Here is a 26288-nt window from a genome sequence, read left to right as displayed (position 1 = left end):
CCCCAAAAAAAAAACAAAAACTTTGCTTCTAGCAATATTTCTATAAATTAGTGGTGGAGTGGTTTCCCTTTTCTTATAGCTCACTAAATAAGCCAACAATAGAGTAAACCCTCTGCATGCTTTGCACACTTGCCCACTATAGATCAATAACCTGTAATCACATATACTGTGGAATCAGGTTTTGCATACATGGTAGGACAATGCTCCCCCATGTCCCACTAATTATGTATAAAAACAGTCTGATTTATCAGGGATGCAGAATGCCTATACTTCCACTTGGAGTCACTGGCAATTACAAGCACTCTGTAGCTCTGAAAATCCAGCCAAGTGCAGACTACTAACAAACATCTCATGTCTTGAAATGCTCAATGAGAGGGGGGAAACACCTCAAACAGATCTATTGCAAAAGCAAATAGAATTAAGGTGTTTTTAGAAGCCTTTAAATTATTGTCAGATGGACTTTGAAATATGTGCATGGAGTCAATTACTTATCTCAGAGGTGCTGAGCAACCATATGCTCACTTACTGAGTAACATCATGTGCAAAAGGTCTAGCCAGGGCCTGGAACAGTGAAGCATTTGTATGACAGCAAGGCAAGAAGTACATTGAAGACTAATGGGCAAAAACTTTTCCCATTATCATCAGTGAGAGAACTGATGTGGAACAAAGGTAATGCACCTTAAACATGTTTTATTGTAAGTGATCCTGTATTTAGTACTTTAAAGTTTCTTCTTCAGCCTCCTGTTACCTAGTCAATTGTGGAAATCATAATTATTTCTGGGCTGCAGTGTAAGTATACCTAGAAGTCTCTCATAAAAATGAGAAACGTAAGCCACTCCAAAAGACTGTTTCTTGAAAAGTGTAGCAAGATCAAGCCCCAGGGCTGGCCCTGGGATTCTTGCCCTGCTCCAGTTCCTAAGGTACCCTCTCCCTCTCCTCACCTGCCACATCCTGGTTCATGAGAAGGGAGGCTGCCCCTGGGTCCCAAAGCAAGCCCTTATCCGCTTCAAACCTCAGCACTAAGTGAGGTTCTCCTGGCCCATTTGTAGTCTGATGCACTCATTGCCTTAAGCATTAATTTTGTTGCCTCCGGTTTCCTCAGCCACAGCCATGCCTTGCAGATATTACTGCTCACCACTCAAGTAGGGCACTTTGGTCTCCAGGCCAATGCCAAGCCACCTCATGTCTCTGTGCCCTTGGCCTTCCTAGACTCTGCCCCTTTCCTCTAGCTGGGTCCTTTACCTAGGCCCACTGCCTAGACCTGGATTCTGGGTTTTAGCAGTAGTCTTGTCCCCTTAGGCTCTCATTTTACCCTCTTGAGCTTCAGGGCCCTGGTCCTGGCTCTCACCCCTCTTGGGCTATGGCCTGAGCCCACTCAGCTTCAGGCCATCTCTCTCTCTCCCCACTGAGTTCTGGGCCCTTGGCCCTAGTTTTGCCCTCTCAACACTAGCCCTTAGCCCTCCCTGGCTTCATGCTGCCTCTACTGCCCTTGTAGCCTAGGCCTGGGAGCTCTACAAACACTGCCTGCCCATCATGAGCCCCAGCCCCTAGCAGGGTTCAAGGTACTCTCATGCTTCTCAGGCATCCTCATGACCTTCTCCTCCTCCCCTTGTAGTCACTTTCAATCCACTGGTGTAAACTATAGCAACAAAGTAAGCTCACTGGCTGCAACAAGAACTACCCCTATGCTGGGCCTAAATTTAAATCTCAGGTTACTGGCTGTACAACAAAACTTTTCCCTACCCTGGGTCATATTCTCCTGAAAGCCTTTAGCACCTTACTTCCAGTTCCCAGAACAACTTAGGTCTTAGCCAGTCACATTCTGCTGCATCCCCCATTCAGCAGCCCAGCTCCCTATAGCCTGCAAGGCTAGACTGACTACCTGGTCTCAGTTACTAGTCTTATATGCCTCAAAAGTCCCACCCCTTCCTATCAGGTGGGCCTGAAGCTGCCCACAGGAGTTTCCATTTAGGCTTGATGGCTAGCCTGCTTCCATTTGCTGGGCTGAACTCAGCTGTCTGCAGTTATTCCTCCTGCACTGCCTAGAGATCTGTTTCTGGCTTGCTCAGATGCTTGCCCTCGTGCAGGCTGCTGCTCTGCGGTCAGTTCCCCTTAATGTAACAGGAGCCGCTGGCTACCCGTTACAACAAGTTCCACATTTGTTCATTTGGGCCTTTGCAAAGTCTTTAGAGCTTACTCAGAAATTAATAGAGAGAATTGTAGAGAAAGTTTTGTTTTTCTTTCTAGTGATTAAAAAAACATAATGGAAACCAAATTCTATCTTAAAAAGTAATCACAGTGGGAGCTGTAATGCCAGGCCTATAACCAACAGGACTCACTTCCCATATCCTAACATAAAGAGCAGTATATTACATAGCATATTACTAAGATGATGTATGAGAGCCAGTCAGAAAGTAATGCCTCCTAATTTTTACAGGTGTGACATAAGTTTTGTTATTAAGCTATCCTTATCAAAAAAAAAGAAGCACAAGAGTCTGAGACTATAGTTTACTTTGTTCTCCCGAAGAAAAAAAAAAGAATGACGTAATTTTCCAAATGGATTTTAGTCTTACATCTGTTGCAAGATTGCATTTCTATATCAATATGTTTTCCAAAAATGTCTATATTTCCAGTATTCAGCAATTTTCCAATCTGTACAGCAAGAAGTTGCATTCTAGCTTTTATGAACTCTCATTCAATATTGGTGTCTAGTTAGACATAAGCTGGTGAGAAGGTCAAACTAGACTTCAGTTCTTGAAGTCTGTAAGGAGCCTTGATCTGAGTAGTTTCATTCTTACCTCTCAATCAATGTTGGATGTAAGCCAGGGTCTGCCAGGGCCGAGCCCCACTAGTTGAAGAAAGAGCCCTACTGTCTCTTGTGATGAAAGCTCACAACCTTGAATGAGACAGCATTCAAGAAAGAGTATACATTATGACAGAGGGTCAGACTAAGTGAATTTGCAATGTCCCCATCCCCAGCTGTAGTCTTGGCTACTGGAGCTCCAGAGCTGCTGACCATGTGAAAAATTATACCTTTGACACTGGGATTTGTCATGTACTATCAGAAAAACAAGCATTGTAGAAAAACTCAAGTAATTTGCATGAGGAAGAGGACACTAGTGAGGACAGGAGCTCAGGTCAAGATAGAGTGCAAAAGTAACCCGATACTCACCTCTGCACTGCCCTGATCCTAAGCTGCTGGCAACAGAGATTGTTCCCTGAAGTAAGTTTAAATAGTCGATGCCAGCTACCAATAGGCCCAAAAGACTAAGACAACAAGGTTTCATGAGTTTTCAGTAGCCCCAGATGTGTCCATGTCCCCTTTACCTTTGCTGCCCTAGCAGCAGGCAGGAAATGAAAAAGCAGCTGTCCTATTGGTTCTATGCCACCAGAGGATTCACTGTAGATTGAGGTGAGCTTTCTGAGCCTGGGTTTTTATATGTTATAGCCAGGGTCTGCTGGCAGCACGATGGATAGCAGCTACATTGACCCTCCATGGTTTAGTCCTGTATTGCTGTAGAATCAGAGTAGTGAAAGCTGCAAAGTGATCTATAATCACAGTGCTCTCACCTTCCCTGGAGATCTTCAAGAGGAGACTGGATAGGCACCTAGCTGGGGTCTTATGACCCCTGCCACCCCCAGTGCTCCTTCCTGCCCATGGCAGGGGGTTGGACTCGATGGTCTGTCTAGGTCCCTTCTGACTCATGGATTCTATGATTGATTCTATGATTCTATGATAATCATTCAGAATGGACCACAGAGGAGTCTATTCATACATTTTTAGTTTTTGCCACTCTATATAAAGTTTTTGTCGTACATATCCTAGGCCTCTGCCAGATGTTATTTATTTCCATCAAGCAACAGGTAAAGTTACTTGATGAAAACTATCACATCATGTGACCTGCTTCACATTCACCGAGCAAGCTGTCCAGACCGGAAAAGTGCCCTGGGATCTTCCTTACCAGCACGAGAAGCTGAAGAGCTGCTGGCAGAGGCTGCCAGCTCCTCTCACATCCTGAGCTACAATGCTAGTGAGAAATGAGTGCTAGGCTCCCCCTGGATGAAGGATCTGCTTCTCTGAACCTTGTGTCCAGCAGGGGGACCTGTGTGAAGGAGCAGAAGGAGGGATGGAGCGGTGGGACTTGCATTCTTTTGCAACACCTTAATAGATCTGTTTGTATCCAGGCTTTTCCTCTCTCCCCCTCTTGTCCCCACTGGTAGCTTTCCAGACAAATTCCCTCCCCCTCTTTTAGATTACTACTGTGTGTAGGTAAAGCATGTAATGTTGAGTGTCTGTTTACAGTCTGCTTCTCATAGAAAAGGAGCAGCATTGAATGCTGGTTGGGGAAAGGGAGGAGAGTTGTTGAGTCATGACATCTTCTAAGACACCCCGCGGCACCAGATTTCTGCATGAGTCTCAGAGGATCTTCATATGCATTAATGCGCTTTTCCTATGCACATTAAATTTAGTACCTCCAATATGAGGTACTAAATAAATGCGCATTAGGCTGCACTAATGTTCAGTAGCACCAGCACGTGCTGTTTAGGTGACACTTAATGCGCAGTAACTTATTCTGCTGAGCATTTGCATATTCACACAGTTTTTTACGTGCCACTTCAATAATGCACAGTAGAATAGGCCCAGAGAGTCCCCTCACAGGAAAAGAGGTGGAGGGGTGAGGGAAAGAAAGGAGTCTACCATGGGATATTGGGGTATCACCCTGTGATATGCCACCCTGATATGCCACACATCCAAATTAAAGCTTGATAAACACAAGCTACAAAAATATCCCAGTTTTCAAGCAATATCTTTGTGGCCGATTGACTGTTTTTGTGCCTGATAGGCCATTTTTCTCGTGTGCTAATTATATTGCTGGGGTAGTATGTCTAAATTTATTGTCCAATGAATCAGTTGCACAATGAATGTAAAATGTGTCAGAAGCCATACAATCCAAATGGTAGGCTACTCAAGAATTGGCAAGAGCCTCAAATACTAGTACTTTTAGTAGCGTATTTGTATTTCACAGTGGTGACAAGTTCTGCTGATGCCCGTTTTGCACTAAGCATCCACAGACAGTCTCATGTTGAATGATGGACATAGACACTATAAAAAGGAAACATTTTATGTTTTTTGGAGGCAACAAAAAAATGGGAAGTGTTTTTATGTATGTGGAAGACAGCAAAAAAGGACTTCCCTTACTGTGTTTGCCTTCCCTAGTGTCCTGTGTCTGTCAGTGGCAAATCCCAGATATTTTAGAGGCAGGTGCAAGAATTCTCATGTTAGAACATGTGGGATAATCTGTCCCCACATTAAGTCTCCTCCTAATTTTTAATAGTGAGAGATTGAATTAAACTGGGCGTATCTACATGAAACACTACGTTGCTGTAGCAATGAGCTACAGCGATGTAGCTCATCACTATGTTGATGTAGCGTCGGTAGACACTAACTGTGATGTTGCTGCTACTGTGCAGTGGCAATGAGCTATGTCTCAGTGGCTCATTGCTATTGCACAGTAGGGTCGAAAACGACCCATGCACTGCTGGGATTGCACAGTACTGGCAGGTACTATGCAGTCATAGATGCACGCACTGTGTATGTAACATGAACTTAAAATCACTTCCAAGGTTTTTTAGGATTAACTGCTATAGTCTGGATATTCTTGTTGATTGACGCATTTTTCGATCATGCCTTTTTTACCTTAATGGCATCCTGCGATGTTTTATTCCATAGCTTAATTGCATGTTGATTTTGAAACTGGACCTTGGCATTTATATAAGATAGGATGAGGGGCCCATAACCTGTTTCTTCCACTAACCCTTTGGGCACATTAGCAAAATTGTGTGCCTCCCCAGACAGAACTGGATCACAATGAAGACAGATATCTCAGGGCTTATCTACCCTGTGGTGGCAGCAGACCCATGCCCCTCCCATCTACTGCAAAGGCAGAAGTACATCTGGGGTTGCTCTGGGCTTGCCTCAGTAGCTGCTCACAAGCATGCCTGAAACAAAGGCTGGGAATGACCCTGCTGGCTTTGACAATAAGGAAAGTTGCAGGCTGGATGTGCTCAAGCTCACCTCATTGGGCTACACTACTGCCCATCCTGGATCAATTAGGAGCCAAGAATAGGAACATAGGGAACCTTTCTGCCTAAAATGGAGATGCATAAGGAATATAGATATCTTAGCTGAATTTGAGCTTTTGCACATGGTGAAATAGGGTTGCTTTTAGGGTCGTGAAAATGATATATGGGACATTTCAGATATCTTAATTGCAAAATAGGATCTAGGCCTAAAAGGCTATGGGGTAAATCATACTGATGTAATTTCCACTGAAGATAAGTCAGTCAAGAGAGCTGCACCAGAACAAATGTTTTCTGTCTAGATATTTCAAAACCACCAAATCACTATAGAAGTAGGTGTAAAATGCTTGATACTTCTGTACTCAACAATTTTTTTCCTCTTGTTAGTCATACAGAACAGCAGTGGGTAAGAAAATGTGAGCAGGAATCTTTTTTGGTATATTAGCTAAAGAGTTGCTTGGCAAGTTTCAGTTAAAGATTCTTTAAATTGGAGGTGATGTTACAGCCAAATTATACAGTTTGACTTTTGTATCGCAGCATGAATGTGTAGAGGAGAATAAAAGTCTTTTCACTTTACAACGCTGCAGTTTTTTATGTGGAGACTGTAAAGGGTCAGGAAACACAATCTCTTAACAGAATTCCTTTTCACAGTAAAATCACCTTGAAAAAACACCGCTAATTTGCAGTAATTGAAATAACAGATGCCAGTCAACTAATGATGTCCTGCCACAGATTCAGGTGCTTCCTAACTGAATTTTATCTTACCCATAGCAGTCTCTGGAGGGTTTAAGTACCAAGTGTAGAGGTAACCCTATCTTATTTTTCTTATTGATAAAATATTTCCTTGTACTATCCCAATAACATTCTTTGGAGTATGAAGTACTCAGTTTGTCTCCAAAAAATGAACTGTTATATAATCTGTTAGCACAGAATTAGAAATGCAGGTACTTAGATTTTCACCAACAATTCAATTATGGACACAAACTTTTGTATATTTGTGCCTGAAACAATGATTTATGAAAAACTGACTTTCTATCTTTTGAAATTCTTCTTTTCTTTTGTCTACGAAATTTATTTAGCTGAAATTATTTGCCACGTGGATCTACATATAAAACAATTGATTTGATTGATTTGATTTCTGTGCCATCCTCCCCAAAAAGGCCCATGGCTTTTGACAGTAAAAAGTCATAAAACAGATAAAATAAGAAAACAAATCCCCCAAATCTTCCAAAGCTTAATCCCACGTATTAAAGGCCTGCCCAAATTAAAAGATCTTAATGGTGTTTCAACATTCAAGTGACCTAATTTTATGGTGAGGACACACCTGGAGTTTTAAATATGTATAAGTCATAAATAAAGTCGTAGCTCCTCATCAAATGAAGTGACAAGGCAAAAAACAGAAAAATGATCAACTGTATAAAAATAAGTACTAACACCTCATCAGCAACTTGCATTTGTGTAAAAACAAAACATAGTCTCCCAAAATATAAGTATTTAGGTGCATCTTTATATGCCTATAGGTTAATTAGAAGTTTTTCTTTGTTGTTTCTTAATACTTGAATTATTGGAAACTCTCGTGACTTTGTCTTGGAAAAAAATGTGAATTGGCAGCTAGTTTATAGCAGGCTGGACCTTTTTAAGGGGTAATATATATAATATTTAGGGGGGCACTAAGATTACTTGAATCTTTCATTTATTTCAGTAGGCGTTGGATTGAAGTTTTGTCAATCCAAAACTGATGTTAAGACCTCTGAAGATCATGGCAAAATTCCTATTCATTCTATCTAACTTGCTTTCTTAGAACTTACTTTAATTGAAACTACTTCCATCAGGACATGTTTATGTAATTATCTCAGTGTTAATATAAATTATTAAAATAATTAATATATTAATATATTAATAATTAATGTAAATATAATTATTGCCTGCATAAAGAGAGAAGAATAGGTGTTTCTGCACCATAAAGTGTAATAATATAATAGAAAGATATGTTAATATTATTTTCTGTATTTCAGGTTTCTTTTCTCCATGGAAAACTCCAAAGCCTGTAAGTTTTCTTTTAAAATTATACTAATTTAAATCCATATGTTTGCTGTCATTATAAAGCAAAGTTCTTTACGTTTTTATCTTATTTACCTGCCATAACTATTATTACATTTGATTTTTCTTTGCTGGTTGACTCTTATGCCCTGTAAAACAAGTATTATTGCATATAATAACTATAGATTATTATATTTAAGGCCCCTCCCCCACCCCCACGGTACGTACTCTTTCTATTTTTAAGTGCATTCTTTCTCATAAATCTATCAACACTAAATATTTAATTAACAAAGCTGCATGAGTTTTTCCCATCAAGGCTATGTCACCGCGCAAATGTAAAAGCAGTAGTTTCCTTTGAATTTCTAAGTAAGGAATATCAATTATTAGAACCCAATATCTCTTTTTTTAGTTGGTCTTAATGATACATGTGATAGTAATCTCGTAGAGAAACATTCATCATAATAACCAGATTTGAGAATGTGCAATAGAGTGAATATGTTTTCCTGCTTATGCAATGACTTATTGCAAACCTAAGGGGACAGAAGCCTTCAAGGAAAAATTGTATTTTGTTAGTGCCCAGTTTTTCTCCCATATCATTTTTTTTATAACATTCCCAGTACAAAAAATACTTTTAAATGTTAGATTCTGTCTGTTGTCTCTCCGGTTTATCTCTTTGGATTGTATGCTCTTCAGGACAGTTGTTTTCCCTTAATGTAGGTATGTGCAGAGCATATCAAAATGGGATCCTGAGCCCTTACTCTGAGCATACCACCTCAAATACAACTTGAATACAGCTTCCAGTACAAAGAGCAATTGTTCTTTTAAAGAGTTTACTGGTTGGCAGTTCTGCTTTGGGGGAGTGTAACTATGAGCCAGATCCAACTGGTTATACAGACATCAAAATTTAGGCCTTGGAATGCCTAAAACTTAGACACCTTCCCTAGTAGGCAATGTAATTTGACCTGGCTTAGGTGCCTAGACCCTTATACATTCGATATGGAGGCTTAGGTGCCTTTGCAGTGTGATTTTTTTTGACCACATGTAACTACATAGGCACACAACATTGAGAAATGGTAGAAGCAGGTGTCTCCAAGGATGACCCAGTAATCCTTGAGTGTCTAGTGGTAGGCAGTACAGGGAGGTTTCTGAACTCCTTCTCTCTCCAGAGCTTACGCACCTGGTGCGGGCTGTACTGTAGACAACTCCATTCATTGAGGGTACAAAAAGCCTATTCCCATTTCCACTAATAGGAACCTAACTACACGGTGTATTCACCTTGTTCACAATGACCTAACAGTTAGAGCACTCCCCAAGAGATATAAGATTTGGGTGGTCTGCCCTCCTCAGCCTGGAGTGATTCAAGTCCACATCTACAGTTCCTAAGATTGTACCCTAGCCATCAGGCACCACCAGGTGAGGGAAGGATGGAACATCTTGCCTACCACTTCTGTTCAAGCTGTACAATGGGCAGCTTTGAGTGCAAGAGGCATGGGGTTAAGAAGAGAGCAAGCAAAGGGGAGCTTGGGTTTGTAGTCCAGGGAGGAGAGCTCTCCCCTGGATGAAAACATCTGAGTTCCAGTGTCTGTTCCCAGGACTCTACATATTTTATATCAGGCAGTCACTGGATAAGGAAATAGTCCTGGGAGCAGGAACCAGACTCCATGTCTCCCATTCTGGATTTAAACACAGCTTAGACAGGACCTAGACACATAAATGATGAAGCTGTATCCCTTCGGAGCATTTCCAGTTGCCCAAGTGTAAGCATAATAAAAAATTTCCATCCAAAGTGGAGGCATCCCTAGAAACCTGTCCCTACTATCTGGACAATCTTGTCTTTTTTGTGAGATTGGAAATGTTAAGACTCCATGATCCCAAGTTCATGGAATATCTTTAGGAATAGATGAAGATTTGATATAAGGCCAGCTTGTGATGATTTGAATGTAATATGCTGACCTGCCACATTATTGTAACACATAAGTTTGTCCATCGATCTAAATAGTGTGAGTAATAAGGATTGTCTTGACTGAAACTTCTTATGCAAGCTCTTTTAGGATCAAATTCCCTTATCTGCTTCCAAAACAATTACTTTGGACAGAAGTTGATTTAGGAGGAGATGAGGCTCAGAAGTGCACAAGTGTAAATAGTGATCCAAATCAATTTCCTCGATTCATCATTAATATTTTACCTTACTAGGTAAAATATTAATTAGTTACATGCTTGTATAGTCTCTTGAAAATTAAGGCATTATAATGCCAGGTCACAAATAAAGACTCTGCTTATAGTCAGATTGGCTGCAGTTCTTATTAAATAATCAGCTGAAACAAATCCATCAAAATTAAGTTAATTAATATTTATGAATATATAATCCTCCTTGTATCCAACACTTTGTGTGGCTGTCTATTGTAATAATATATCCAAAGTAAATAGACTGTGCTTAATCTGTAGCCTCAGGCACAGCTATTCATAGCTAACCAGCAAGCAACAATTTTGACCACTGGTGGGATAGTTATTGTCCTGAGACCCAATAATGCCTACACTAATCAATAAACTAGTTTATTTCCTTTCTCATGAGAGAGCAAAGCTTGAAAATACAGTTCTTTAATAGTTTGCTTTTCAGAGATACTTATGTTCCTTCCCTTCTCATAGCCTTCTATTAAGTCCATTTTATTTCTATTTGGTTTTTCATTTGAAAACTAGTGCTTTGTTTCTCTGGTTATTTCTTTAAAAAGCATAAATAAATTAGGTTTTAGATGGATCGAGGTCTTTGGGCAGAATTCCAATTCACCGCATGCACTGGACAAACAGTTTGCCAGCTATGTAAGTGGTATTTTGGAACTCTTGCAGAGTTTACAGTAAGGAAAGCTGGTGTAGATATATCAGTTGAGCTGCATCAGTGCAAATGAATGCAGAATCTTGTCTGTCTAGATATAAACATCCACACAGCTACTGAGCATAAATAGTAAGCTGTGCACTGTCCGTGCAGTTACGCAGCTCCATATGTGCATATGCTCAGGGAGAAGCTCACAACTAGCAGGTGTTAGAGCAGTTTGGCCTTCCCATTTTTTAGCCCCCAATAGCTGACTAGCTAGGACACGAAGCAGAGGAAGGAGAAGGCCCTCCCAGGTTTTAGTCCCAGCAGCTGAATAGTTAGGGCTCTGAACCAGGAAGCAGGAAACCAAGGCTCTAGACTTCTCTGATGCAGAGGAGGTTTGAACCTACTGTTTTCTGACCTACAGATAAAGTGCTCAAACCACCAGGCCATAGGTTAGACCAGGGGTGGGCAAAATACAGCCCATGGGCAAAATATGGCCCATGGGCCAGATCCGGCCCAGCAGGCCATTCTATCCAGCCCCGGTCAGGCCCCTAAAAAAATTAGAAAATTAATATTTATCCGTCCCTGGCTTCCTGTCAAAGATGATAGTAGCCATGGACAGTAGGACCCAGGGGGAGCTGGCAGCAGAACTAAGCAGCAGCAAGTCCAGTCTTTTCCAGGAGCCTGGGCTGAGCACTGCCAGGCTCTGGCTGACAAGTGGAGCCACCCCAGCTCCCAGGTGAATCGAACTGGGGGATGAGGAATTGAACAGAGAGCTAGGGCATTGAACTAGGGCTAGGGCTAGGAAGTCAAACTGGGGGCTTGAACCGGAAGGTCCCTAAACATTTCCCCCAGTTCCTGGTTCGATTCCCCAGCTTCCTGATCTTTCCCCCAGCTCTTCCCAGGGGAGGCGGGCTCCCAGATGATGCGGGATTACAGCAGGCTGCCACTGCTAGCTGGGGGTGGCGGCAGCTCTGGGCTATTTCCCCAGCTGGCAGCAGTAGCCTACTGAAACGCTGCACACAGATCCAGGGACCACACCCCCCAGCAAGAGCTGGGGGAATGATCAGAGAACTGGAAAATCGAACCGAGAGGTCCAGCTGATGGGTGCATCCACATCAGCTCCCAGACAGCGTGCAGCACCCTGCCAAGCCACAGTGCACCTGTGCCATGGGGCAGCTGCCATGCAGGTGCCAGGCAGGAGGGGCAATCCCCAATGCGCTGTGCTGTGTGGAGGGGCTCTGCCACAAGTGCCCAGAGGCCCCTGATTGCCGTTCCTGAAGCCCATGAGTGTAGGGTTTGTTTGTTTTTTTAAGTGCTGGGAGACTGGGGCCAGGTAGGGGATGGGGCCAGGTAGCACATCCATGAGGGCTTCCCACGGATCCGCAAGCTGTGCCTACCTCTCCCTCAGTGTGGGGAGCCATGGGGGCTCTGCCCTGCTGCCTTGCCCAGCCAGCACAGGAGGTGGGAGTGTGATGCAGGCACAGCTTGCTTGCAGCAGCACCAGGGCAGAGCCCCTGCTCCCAGCACTGCCACACACACACATCCTGCACCTACCGCCCCCGTGCCCAAGTAATGCGCCCCTCCCGCCCTGGCTGGGCAGCTTTCCTCACCCCTCCCCCAACCCCAACAGATTCACCAGCTGGAGGCAGCTGGCAGCTGCCTGTTTAGTCTATGGCTGAGTCTCTGAATTATCTGAATCTTTTCCCAAAGCTTTTCTAAATCAATTTGGATGCTTGGAATCAATTCAGAACTTTTACTTGGTCTCCCAGTTCGATTCACAGTTGGAGATTTGTTCCCCAAATCAGGCTGAATTTCCACCAAATCAAATCAGCTACCAAAGTTTCACACAGTCGTAGTGCCGGAGTGGTTGGCGGCCGGGCTGGGGGGCAAAGCAGGGAAATGGCTGTGGAAGACAAGGAGAAGAGGCAGCGAGCAGGCATGCAGAGTGCAGTAACAGCTGGGTGGGAGCATGGGGCCCATGCCAGTGTGCTGGGGCCAGCACCAGTGGGGCCCAGAGTAGGGCAGCAGAAGCGTTGGGCCTGGGCTTGCAGGAGCATTGGAGGGGGCTCTGCCTGCTGTGGAGTGGGGGGGCGGTCTGTGGGCAAACCCTCCCCTTCCACACAAGCCACAACCCTTCCCAGCCACCCTCCCCCCACACAGAGCTCGTCACAAAACTCATACCCACCCACAGCCACATCCTCTGCACCTATCCACCCCTCCACAAATTACACACACACACCCTTCACATACCCACAAACCTATACCCACACTCCCACCCACACCCTCCCACAATATGAAAGAGTCAGACTTCATTTTAAGCTATTATATACAGTCACCTCTATGCACACTACACAAACACATGTAAATCAGGACAAAAATATTTTTTGAGATGAAATTAATGAATGTTGTATTCCATGTTTGACTTTTAGAATATAATTTGGTATTTTTCTGGTTCAGAGATGGCAAACCCCCTTGCTGAAGGAGTAATTCTGGGGGGCAAGGGGAGAGACTTCTGGTGGCAAAGGTCAGGGGTTAGAGGGCAGGACTTCGGATCCCAAGATGGCAACCAGGGGGCAGGGCACCTGTTAAGGGGTGAGGCTACCCATGCGGCCCTCGGTGGCGTGCCAAAACTTGGTAAGCGACACTCCACCTGAAATAATTGCCCGGCCCTGGGTTAGACCAGTGGTTCTCAACTTATTTGCCATAGTGGGCCACACTTGCAGCTCTCAATGTGTTATATGGACCATCCCCACACAGCTTACTTTCTGTGTATTCATTTTAAAATGTTTCAACAGGATGGACTGCAGAAATATTGGGTTTACACCTTTCTCCAGAACTCAGTTCGAAGCTGCCCCACATTAATAATGTGAAAGATGGGATCATGTGCACGCTTAGCAAATTGGTGGATGATATCAAGTTGGGTAAAACTGCAGACACTTTGGAAGTAGAACTAGGATCCAGAACGACCTGGATAAACTGGACAAATGGTGCAAAATCAATCAGATAGAATTCAGCTAGGACAAATGCAAAGTCCTGCACTTAGAACGGAATCACTACAGCAAATACAAAGTAGGGAATAATTAACTAAGTTACAATACTGCAGAGAACAATTTGGCAGTAACATAGGCTGACTATAAGTCAGCAGTGTGTTCTTATTGCAAAAAAAACCCCCCAAACCCACCAACAGCATAAAGAGTTGAATCCAGTGAGGTGATTCTTCAACTTTATTTGGCTCTGATAGGATCTTATCTAGAGTATTGTGTCCAGTTTTTGGCCCAGATGCGGACAAATTAAAAAGAGTCCAGCAGAAAATGACAAAAATGATTAGATGCCCAGGAAACATGACTCATTAGGAAAAGCCAAAACAACTGTGATTGACTGTGAAACTTGTTAAGCAGAGAAACCTAGGTAAATTGAGTAATCTCCAATCCTGGGTATTTTCAGAAGTAGGTGAGACAGCCACTTGACTGAGATGATGTGGCTGGGATGATCCTGCTTTGAGCAGGGAACTGGATTAGATGACCTCATGAGGGTCTTACTTCCCTATGATCCTAAGAGAAGGGGATATGTAGGGCCAGGATGAAGCAATGTAGTTATAAGGTGTGTGGCTTGGTGAGATGGATGCTTTCTCAAAGGGAGCAGATGCTGGCTTCTACCTCCTGATCGAACATAGACTTCCCCACTGCTGGATGCATTAAATACTAAAGGCTCAGTGCAGTGGCTTGGCTTCAAGGGGCAAACTGGATAAAGCCTGAGTGATGGTGAGAGCATTGTTCTGGGAAGCTGGAGATATTAGGTTTAAAACTTCTTTAAAAAAGAGTGCCGTAAAAATCTGAGCACTCCCATTTCTTGCATAAGTGCCCTAGCCACACAGCTGCTGGGGTTAAAACATGGGAGGATTGTCCTCCTCCTCCTCACTTTTTGAGGGACTTACACTCCGTATACTTATAAGGAGAAATTACCAGCCTGTTAGTGTGGTGTCTACTGTACATGTTCAGTAGCCATATGGCACATGCATCCACACTGTATAGGGAGTTGAATTGGCAGGTGCCAAGTAATGACAGTTATGTAGCTGGGGAAAGGTATTTGGGTGTCTCAACGTATTTCTGCTTCATACTCATAACATGTTTGGTTTCCTTGATTTCTGTTCCTTTATTGATTCTCCAAAGAATGCAGAACTAAATGTAATACTCCAATAACCAGTCTGAAAACCATTATGTATACCTCCTCTTCTTCACTGGTCTTTACCTTCCTGATATATTTATCCTAACAGGCTTTGCTTTGTTAGGATACAGAATCAAAGCTCTTTTAACCTTGTCTCAAAAAATAGGCTCTCAATTCTTCTAATCCTTCTAGGGCCCTTTTTCTCTACCTGTTCCAGTTTAAATTAATCTTTTTTATCATAGATGAACAGAACGGAAGCATCAATACTTCCCTGTCTTTGCTGGAAATACCTTGTCTTGATGTGTCTTAGGGTGGCATTTGCCTTTTTCATAGCCACATCACACTATCATCACCCTTTGATTGATCATCCCACGGGTCTTACTCCCATGTTGTATGCAACTAATGAGCTTCTATCTCCAGCAAGAAATTATTTTTATTCGTCCCTTTTCATATTTTCCAATGCACTTAAACTTTAGAGCCGCTATGTGGAAAGGATCAGTTCGCTACATGGAAGGTCTTCAGTGGGAGTAAATAATTGCAGCTGTACCTAATCCAAGGGTTGGATCCTGTGAATGTTTAAGTATTGATTCAGATATTTGCGATCACCTGAGGTACACAAGCTTTTCTGGCATCTCTAACCCGATAAATGATGGATGTCAGGGAAGGTATTGAATAGGGGATGAATCATCTGGAGATATCCAATTCAGTGCTCTCCAGGTATAGCATCCACTCCTGCCACTGTCGTACAAAGGATATTGGGCTAAATGGACCATTAATCTGCCCAATATGGCACTTCTTACGTTCTTACCAGATAGCTTAGCCAGACTGAAAAAAAGAACAGGATATATTCATGGAAAGTTCATGGTTACTAGAGTTGCTCAGGTAGAATGTTTCTCAACTCTGAAACCTTACTCTTAACATACTTAACAGAAAAAAGTCAGATGTTTCTGACCATAAAGACACATAGCAAACCCCACCTATTTAGACATACATTTTCTGAGAAAAGGGAGGCCTTGAAAGAAGAAGAAAATATCACTGGGTAAATTACATATTGTTTAACTTCAATCCGTTATTTTTGTTATACTATTCCCAGAAAGGAAGAGCTCTCACAACTTCAGTCCTAGCAGAAATGGGTGGAGCTGTACTTGAGCAATTCATTTTATTTCTTAGGGCTTGCCTGGGCTAGATTTTTGTTTTCTAGCTGACTGAATCTACTGATTGAGTGAATTCAGATGATGCTAGTCTGGAAACTTCACAGTTTACAGCACGCTGACCCTTAAGCTAAAATCAAGACATTTGTATCCTGGAGCAAATATTTGTGCTTTGTCTAGATCTGATGGTTCAAATGTGTTTCTTAGTTCAATTTGCTTTAAATAAAACAGTGTAGAGCAAACATATCCATAGAGATCCCAGAAGGTAAAACCCACAACTTGTGTCAGATGCCCCAGGGTACCATATGGTCATCCCTCCTGCTTTATGTGGTTTTGAAGCCACAGAGGAGGCTCACCAAAGAACCATGAACTGTGATACTTTCAACATTTGGTTGACACACTCCTGTGTGTTTCCATCTTTTCTAAACACTCTGGAGGAATTTAACAACTTGACCAGCAAGATTCCAGATGAAGGATAAACTCTGTCTACTCCTGTCCAAATAAAATTTGAGGTAATAGAGAGAATAAATCAAAATAACTGATACTGATTGTATCAACTCCAGGCAGGCAGGAGGGCACAGAATTCTTCTCAGGTTCATAATTTGAATGGAATCTTTAACCAGATGTGCATGTAATCAATATGCCCCAAGCAACTACCTTAATTGGTTTTCATCTAAAAGATGCAATTTTTTGTATTCTGATTCCAATGTCATTACAGTTATCCATGCCTTTCTCACCTTTAAATTTTCCTATTTTCTGGTACTCTGAGAGTTTCTCTCTCTCTCTCTCTGTGAAAAAGCCACTTTTTGTCCCTACCTCAAAAGAGAGAGATTCTGGCAGGTAGTCTCTAGCAGAGAGCCTTCACATTCAAAAGAAACTGCCTGTCCATTTGGGCTCCACTACCTGAATTTGTTAGCCCACCGGCATTTTCTGGGATTGCACAGCAGTTTGAGGGACAATGCACATTCAGTGTGGATATATGTGATGAGTAATTTAAATCGTCTAGAGAGATAGAAAAGGCCAAACCCATCTTTATGCACGTAAGTGGCACTTGCAGAGCTGTGTAAGTGCAACATGTGGCATTTACACAGAATTTTGATTTGGTTTCATTTGCATCATTACAGTTGTCCTATGCTCCCCTTCTGCACATGCTCAGGAACCTGCAGCCTGGCTGTGTAGGGTCTGGGGGAGAATAAGATTGCTCATGTAGGTGGGTAGTGCCATGGAAGTCCCCAGAACTTCAGGCAGAGAAACTATGACTGGCAACTGTTCAATCATGTCAGACAAGGGCCCTGCTATGTGGAGCTCAACAGCCTAGTGGTGAGAGCACTTGCCCAGGAAGTGGAAAACCCAGATTCTCAACCTCCTTCCCTTAAGGGGGTTCGAGCTGTATCTCCCACTTCCAACAAAGTAATGTAACTACCATGCCATGGCTCAGATGAAAAAGAGCAAGCCAAGACTATGGTCTAGTGAGGAGCACAAGCTTGGGGTCTGGCCATGGCTGTGCCCCCAGTGGGTGGAAGTTACCCCACTGCTGTTTCTCCTTTTTATCCAATGATTAGTAAATGAAAAATTCAAGAAAACTCATTGGAGGCAGTGGGCCAGTACCCAAGGCCCCCATCCTTAGACAGTAGTGAGCCAATACCCCCTCTGGTTTGCGAATCTTCCTGGCCTCACATATCTTCCCCTTGTGCCTGCCCAGTGGGTCAGCTTCAGGAGAACTGGAAACTTCTCTGGCCAATACCTCGCTCATAGCCTGGTGGTTAAAGCATTTTGCTAGGAAGTAGAAAATACAAATTCCAAATTTCTCTGGGTGAAGGAAACCCAGAAACTGGCTCTTTTACTTCCTCAACAAGAACCTTAACTGCCGAGCTGTTCAGCTACAAGGCACAAGGGCCTGCTTCCTTCTCAGTTTTACTTTGTGCAAAATATGTACACAGATACCTGGGTGATCCTATTTCACTATAGGGGGAAATAGACTCTAAAAGCCAAAGAAGCACCAAAAATTACACGTATACAGATAAGTGCCATTTAAGTGCATAAAGGTGAAATAGGATTCAGCCCAAAACATTTTTTGTTTCTGTATTTGTTGCATATCTTGATATTTGTGACAAACAAAAATCTTGTATAACCATTCTTAAACAAATACATTTAATTATGTAATTTTAAAAATAATGCATAGAGCAACTTTCACCCAAAGGATACCAAGAAGATTTGCTACTTTTGTAAAATGAATGTATATCTATCACAGTTTTTACTAAAGCTGTTTGTGTTAGATTTATGGTTTTTGAAAAGATACTTTATCTTTTATTTTCTTCATATATTCATTACAGATGATGGAGCGATGGGAGAACCAAGGCAGTCCTCAGACAAGTTTATCTGCTCCAGCGATACCACAGAATATTCCCTTTCCACCCACCCTTCACAGGAGTTCATTTCCTGATTCAACAGAGGCCTTTGATCCAAGGAAACCTGACCCATATGAGCTATATGAGAAATCAAGAGCTATTTATGAAAGTAGGCGTAAGTGAAAGCCCTGTTCACCCTGCTGAAAATAATTTTAAACATTTTCCAATATGTCTCAAGGCTGGCATATTTTTGCATAATGACATCTATTGTATTTTTAAAGCAACATAAATATGAACTCGATGGCCACGTCCAGACAAGCGTGACCATGCAGTATGTGACGCTGCAGACACGTCTGTGGTACCACATACCGCATATTCAGCTGTTTTCCATGCTACAAGGGAGCACTGTGGGGTGGTGGGGTTTGACCCCTGGATATCCAGGGATCAAGAAAACCTGCACACAAAAAAAAGCAGAGCTGTGCACATGGGGACAGCGCACACTGCTCAAAACTGGAGCCTGGCCGCCTGGAGCCACACTTCAGCTGTTGGCCAGGCGCTGAGCAGCAGGATTGGCACTGCTACAGCCCCATGAGGCACCCAGGACCCCAAGTAAGGCTGCTGGGGCCAGTGCTCCCCTACCCCACCCAGGGTAACATGCTGCGCACCAGAGGGTGTGTGGCGCATGCGTTCCCCGGGGACAACTAGTGGCAGTGCAAGGTGTCCTGTGCTAGTTCTCCCCAGGGAACCAAATATCCACGCTCGTGTGGACACTGCCAATTAGTGCACACTATTAAAATGGCTCAAAACTCTATTTCAATGCATTTAGGCTAAATTTGCTTACATTTTACACACATAAGAGTTGACTTTCATATAGTTTTGCTTCCTATTTTCCCTCCCCTATTCTGAATATAAAACCGTCAGTGTAAAACAGTGTACATCAAAGTATATTGATCTGAGATTTTTCTTTCTACTTAACTGACAATGTGATACAAATTTAATAATAAATTGTTCCTCTTATTTTTACCCTCAGACTGAAATTCAGAAAAGAAACTTCAGATTCATTTTTTTTTACTTGCAATGATTTTTTTCACTAGCTATTATACCCTCCTTGGTACTAAAAATCCTCAAAAAGGTAACACCTGAATCTTATGGAAGACAGACAGTACTTCACTCAAAAATTCTTTTCTGTGTTTTCCATTTTCAGGTTTTTAAATAATGTATTCCATTATTTCACATGAAAGAAAGATTTTTAGCTCATATATATTTGTGCTTCATTAATAACCTTTTAGGAATAGATGTACAGGAGAGGTAGTTATTCGTATTAGTCTGAAGTCACACAGAAAGTAGATAGAGGTGCACCTTATAGACTAAGTGAATCAAATGGTTTTGTTTTTAGAGTTATATCTTATGCTTAGATAAAGTAGTTTTCATCTTGACGACTTTCAATTCGCTGTTCAAAAATGCACAAAATACCCCATGACCCCAACATACATCCATTTTCATTTCACTGATAGCAGTTGGGCTCTGGGTGCTGGAATCAGTTGTAGACTGCAAATTTCAGGTTCACTTCTAAAAATAAACTCTTTCAAAGCTAGGGAATGCTTGATATGGGTCTCATTCAGGCTGACTTCTATATTACTATTTAAGTAAAAATTGTTCCATTCAGTGCTTCCCTGAAATGGAGTGTTATAACATAATGAATACTCATGAAGCCAGTTAAGAACATTGAGCATAGATTCATGGAGAGGCAGAAAGAGATGGAAAGAATGATTATGTCAGGGACCCCAAAAGTAGCTTTCTCTTCATCTGTAGTCAGTGATCTGCACATGTATGTAGCATGCAGTGTAATTACTCACAAGAATAAACAGAAGTAGATTCTTTATTCTTAAACCACCAGTGAAGGTATCCGAGAGGTTCTTCTCTTTGTCTGTGCTCCAGGTCCCTGCTCAAAAAGCCTGGCTCCTCAGTTCAAGTGGTTGCTCATATTTTTGACTTTGGGATTCCCCAGTCCAGTCCCTAATGAGTCAAATGTTGCTCTTCGTTCCCAATATCCCCCTTCACTCCATCAACTTACATATTCACTGATTAAACACATCCAGACTGTCCTGCTCTGGCCACTTTGAATCGTAGAATCAGAGAGCAGTAGGACTGGAAGGGACCTCCACAAGCCAACCCCCTGCCTGAGGCAGGATCTTCCATAATAACTTCGCTAAGGTCTAGCATCATTTCCCTGTCCCACATAAATTAAACTCTTACACTTGGCCTATATTTCTGCTGCCTTTTCCTCATTGCCTCCTCCCTTCCCACCCCCAATGCCTCCCCAGGCCATTCAAAATGCTGCTGCTTTCTTCCACCCTAATCATGCTATCCATGATAGTCCCTTTCCAGACCCTTCTCCTGGCTATCTGCTCACCAGTGTATCATGTCCAAGCTTTCAAGGCCTTTCAGAGCTTTGTCTTCTCTATCTATCCATTCTTATCTCTTATCTTGTGCTCACCATCCCCTCCATACTGACACTGATATTAGCCTTGATTGCTCACTGCTCTGCTGCTCCCACAGACATCTATTGCTTCCTTGTACATTGCTCCCTACGTATGGAGCACTCTCCTGAATAGATTTACGAAGTCTGTACCCTTCAAACCCTGCTCCACATAGACCATTCCTTTTATATGATCTACAAAAAGAGGCTAATTAATACTGGATACATTGAGGAAAAGTTGGGCTTAGTTGATATAGATTTATTACATACCATAAAAATCATGATCCTGATTTCAATGTAATAGACTAATTAACTAGTCTAACATACAGAAACTCATTTATAATAGGATGCATCCTTCTGCCCTGTTTGGATAACATTTTCCCCAAGAATGGCCTTCATCTCTGCAGCTATAAAATAAATAAATAAATAAATAAATAAAAACTATAGTCAGCTTGGAAATAATTTTTAGCATAGGTCAGCCACTTCCTCTCCGCTTTCATACAGACCCTGACATATGTACCGTGCTATAAGCAGGGAAGTAGCAATTTTTGCCCGTTCATAATTGTACCATTGTCCGTAGATAACCCAGAAAACTGAAGCCAATTTTGTCTTCTCTTACTAATACTGGAAATTCTTACGCAATTATATTTTACCTTCCTTAGGCCAAGTTACTGTCCTGATTAGGTGCCTAACTTTAAGTACTTATTTTGTACTTGCATAATCTGCCTGGATTTCCCAGAAGTGCCAAATAGCCAGTGGTTCCCAATATGGATTTAGGAGCTTATCTTTAGGCACCAATTATTTTAAGTATTTGATCCTATATTAGGTCACCAACTGTATCTTTCTATATATGTTTAGAGAGTACCAAGCGACTTAGAGCTGCTACTTTAATACACATTATTAATAACATAATCTCTTTCCCTGCTCCTTGAAGTTATTGTTGATTGTACAGCCTACTGAAACAATAAATCTAGAAATTGCGCTAAAGTTCTTGCTGATGCTTGTGAAGGGTACATATTTGATAACTGTTTTATATGTGTGTAGTTATGAATGCAGTGTGCCTAGACCAAGGAGACCTGAGAGAGAAGCAGGTGGTGCTCTAGTTGGACAAAACTTGAATGGAGTTTTCAAACATGTCTCGCTCTCTCTCTCTCTTGATTTCAGAGCTTCAGTGACAAAAAGGATAAAAAAAGACTTGCTAAGGCTAAAATGTTATTCCCTAAAGTACTGTCTTTTGAGTATGACTATAAAGAGAAGTGAAGGAGAACGGGGGGAATACCCATAATTAGCTAGATTTTTTCCCCATAATTCAACATCTATGTTCCAAATATATTTGGCTTGATTTGCTGTTTTAAGACAAGAAAAGTCCTTTGCAAGTAATTGCTCCTCATATGAGTAGTTTCCATAATAAATGAAATATTTTAGTGAGCTCTGCACTTTCTGCTCAATGGAGGCAGAGCAGTTTCCTGAGGGAAAAACTTTCTAGGAAGAGCTGAAATGTGAAGACAATATACTGACTGCTTGGTTATACTGAAAGAAAATACTTTAAAATGAAACTCAGGAAATGCTTAAGTGCATGCTATGAGGTCTGCTTTGATCTTGATATCTGACAAGAAGACTTCCATCTTTGCAAAGAACCCGAGCTATTGGTAGAAACAAATTTATTTTCAGCCATAAAAATGAGTCAAATATGATTATGAAGTCAAAAATAAGTAGAAAGACTGAGACAGGACATTTGTCCCAAAGGATTTCATTTTGTATCAAAAAAAGAGTCTTTTTATATATCAGAAGAACTAATGGCAAGATGCATGTTGGTCTCAGAGGTACCTAACTAAGGCTTAGGAAGAATTGAGGTGCCTATATTCAAATGAGCAGTCAGATTGGTTCTGCTCCAGTGGCCATAAATTCAGTAAGTGCCTCCACTTTCTGTAGTCCTCTAGTGGGTTGCTGTGCTGTGGTAGCTCAGAAGCCATCCACCTTGAGTACCTGGTGCTAACTTCTGCTGTCATGTGAATGTGAATGGTGCTGAAGAAGCACCTAAATCCCACCTGAATTCCCACACAGGCCCAATCCATTAGGCATGTACCAAGGATGCCTAACTTATACTAACAGCACTGAGTTAGCACAGAGCTCAACAGCCACAGTCACTTCATTCAAAAACGTGATTGGAAGATGAAGTGATGGTGACCACCTTTTCCATAATAACCACATGTTTAGTGAAGTCACTTGAGCAACAGCCCAGGTCCATTTATATATTTCATATTAGAAGTCACTTATTAAAAAACAGAAACAAGCTGGGAGCTGGAACTAGAATGAAGGTCTCCACTACTTAGCCGAGTGCTTTCACCACTACGCTATATAGGTGGCTCCTCTTGTTTAGTTCCCTTCTGCGCTCATGACGTTTTCAGTTACAGCGGCACAAAGGAGGTGTGCTTCCATAGGAGGTGTGCATAGTGTTTCCACCTAAGCTGCTGTAGCGGTAACTAGGGCACTATCCTGGGAAATGGGTTATACAGGTTTGAATTTAAAGAGAGCCTAAAATCCAGATCTCCTACTTCCTAGTTGAGTCTTCTAACCACTAGACAGTCATGCCAAAGGTGGGCAGCACTTCCAGAAGCTGACTAGAAGCAGGACTAGATGTTCTGGTTCTGGAATGAAAGTACAGTCACCTAAAGTACAATCTGAGACAAGTGAGCAATTTTCAGAGGGACAGGAATTTGCTTCCTCACATGCTTAGCATCTTGTATTGGCTATCTATAGGCACCTCCAGACTCTCTGATTTGCCCAAGCTCTCCCATTTCTCTGCAAAGGGATCATAGGTGCCTAACTTTGATCCCAGGTACCTAATGTTCTCTGTTTAGATCACTTTCCTGGGACCAGGCACTTAATTTTTAGTCATCGAAGTGTCTTAGGGTAGGCACCTAAGTGATTTAATCATCTGGATCAGGCCCCGAATGAATCCTGTGTATTTATGGGGGTGTAGGTTGTAGCCGTGTTGGTCTAAGGACATAGGCAGACAAGGTTCTTTGGGTGAATCTGATATCTTTTATTAGACCAACTTAAATTTAAATAGTTTTCTCACCCAAAGAACCTTGTCTGCCTGTGTATTTATGGGTATTTCTGATTATTGTTTAGTCATCATGTCACACCTTCCACTCAGGCAGTGATGCTGGCTTTCTGCGCTCAGTAAACATAAGCCATGTAAGTGTTGTTCCTGCTAGTGAAAAGCTGACAGTCACTCCTGGAACATATTTAGCTAAACACATTGTTTTAAATGTTTTGGTGTATTTGAGATCTAAATAGCGGCAGTTGGAAATTACATCTTTTTCTCAGGCAGACACAGTGTCAAACAGAGGAACAGAAACAATGAAATAAAGCTGGATGACAAGATGAAACTATAATCATAATTTCCAAATTTCTGGAAATATCTTGCTGTTCCAGCATGACAGGAAGGAGCCAATGGCCTCAAGAGTTTTAATTGTTTCTTCCCTGGCTCATGTCATCCTTCAAATTTTTCATCTCAGCCTAAGTCATGTGCACGTTCCCCATCCATTGAAAATTTCTTGCTCCCCAAAAGGAACAACGCTAAATAATTCCTCTGAGTCAGACAGTGCCCCATTCTTCCTGTTGTTTTAGTTCTGTGGTTGCACAGACGCAACCTGTTATTGAAGTGAATTCATCTAGTAGATGATGGTTTCATCCACTTATTGTATTATGTGATGATGCTACTAACGTGAGAAACTGTTAGAAGTCAAAGTACCATTCAAATTATGTATAATGTGGGGGAAGGGAGGAATTTCAAAAAAATATGTACCCAGCCTCTTACCAGATGCTTCTCTTCATTACATACTTACCCTTAAAATGTAAAAGAAAAGTTTAGTCACTTTTAAAGGGAAAATACCTTTTATTATTGCATAGCATAACCTGAGAGTAAAAAGTTTTCTCTTTCCAAAGCAACGGGCAGAAGCAAGTGATCCAAACAATCCTCACCTGGAACACAGTGAGAATAAAAAGATCATGTTGCATGTTTCATATTACTATTAAGGTATATTTAGTATGTTATTTTAGCCTAATATATATATGAATAAAAATGTTGGACTGGAAAGGACTTCAAGAGATCATCTAATTCAGTCCTTTGCAGTGAAGCAAGCTCAAGTATGCCCAAACTACTCCTTACAGATTTTTGTCTAACCTAATCTTCAGAGCAGTGAAGGATACTCCATAATGTCCTTAAGTAGTATGTCCCAGTATTTCACCATCTTAATAGTTAGTTATCCCTAATTTTCAGCCTAAATGTTGCTGCAACATAAGCTAATTTCTTGTTCTTCCCTCAGTGGCAGTGGAGAACAAAAGGCCATTGACCTTACGTTACAAACTTTTACAGCACCTCTACACGTGCAGATAGAGGCACAGTGAGATATAATGTGTGATCCACACAATTGTGTCTCCTGCATGGCAGGAGACATGATTGTGGGATTGTGCGTTAGACCCCATCACACCTGATTGCTGGTGCAGGGGGAGCCTGACTTCAGAGGCTGCAAGCCCTGCAGCTGCTGCAACAGGAGCAAGATGGGGAACAAAGTAACCCCTGTCAGCCTTGCTGGCTGCAGGGCTTGCAGTGGGGTCAGCAGAAAGATCACAGCCACTGCTGCAAGCCCCAGATGATGAGGTACACAGAGGCAGGAGCATTTTCCCTGCTGTGAGCCCCACAGCCAACAATGCTGCCCCTGCTGCAAGCCCCACAAATGACAAGGCTCACAGCAATGGCACCATTCCTGACATTGCCCTTACTGTGAGCTCCACATCTTTATGAGGCTTGCAGCACACACAGTATTTTCCCCTCTGCCAGCCCTGCAGCTGACAATGCTCACAGCGGGGACGAAACCAGGAATGATGCCACCACTTAGAGCCTTGTCAGCTGTGGGGCTGGCAGCCGGTGATGCACCCCTGTGGCTGGAAGCCCCTCGGTTGATGGAGCTCCCAGCCACGGAGGAGCACCTGGCCATATATTCAATTAGTGGCATGATTAGAGCAAGCTACAAAGTTATTATGGAGTAACGCTGTAGCTAATTGCTTGGTTTATCATGCCATTAATTGGTTGAACATGTGGGGCGCATCCATATGAGCTCGCACATGCCTATTGCAGTGTCCCAAACACTTTCTGAGGCTGAAGAAGAGCAGGGGAATGAGCAGGGGGCTGGAGACGAGCG

At 42.3% G+C, this 26288-nt stretch overlaps 1 protein-coding gene across 13 annotated transcripts in view; it reads left to right on the top strand.

Moving 5' to 3' along the window:
* The window catches only part of MAGI2 (membrane associated guanylate kinase, WW and PDZ domain containing 2), an 886876-nt gene that overhangs the window by 698276 nt on the left and 162312 nt on the right, over positions 1 to 26288 (top strand). For 12 of the 13 annotated variants that reach the window (XM_019509478.1, XM_019509483.1, XM_019509477.1 and 9 more), the window contains 2 exons: positions 8097 to 8128; positions 18585 to 18774. In XM_019509478.1, the coding sequence (XP_019365023.1) occupies positions 8097 to 8128; positions 18585 to 18774 (222 nt within the window). The remainder of the gene's footprint in view (positions 1 to 8096; positions 8129 to 18584; positions 18775 to 26288) is intronic. The other variant, XM_019509480.1, reaches the window with a different exon arrangement.

Source organism: Gavialis gangeticus, unplaced genomic scaffold, assembly GCF_001723915.1.
Source record: "Gavialis gangeticus isolate Ggan-Ray unplaced genomic scaffold, GavGan_comp1, whole genome shotgun sequence".
NCBI lineage: Eukaryota > Metazoa > Chordata > Crocodylia > Gavialidae > Gavialis > Gavialis gangeticus.
This window is presented reverse-complemented; position numbering and strand designations above follow the sequence as displayed.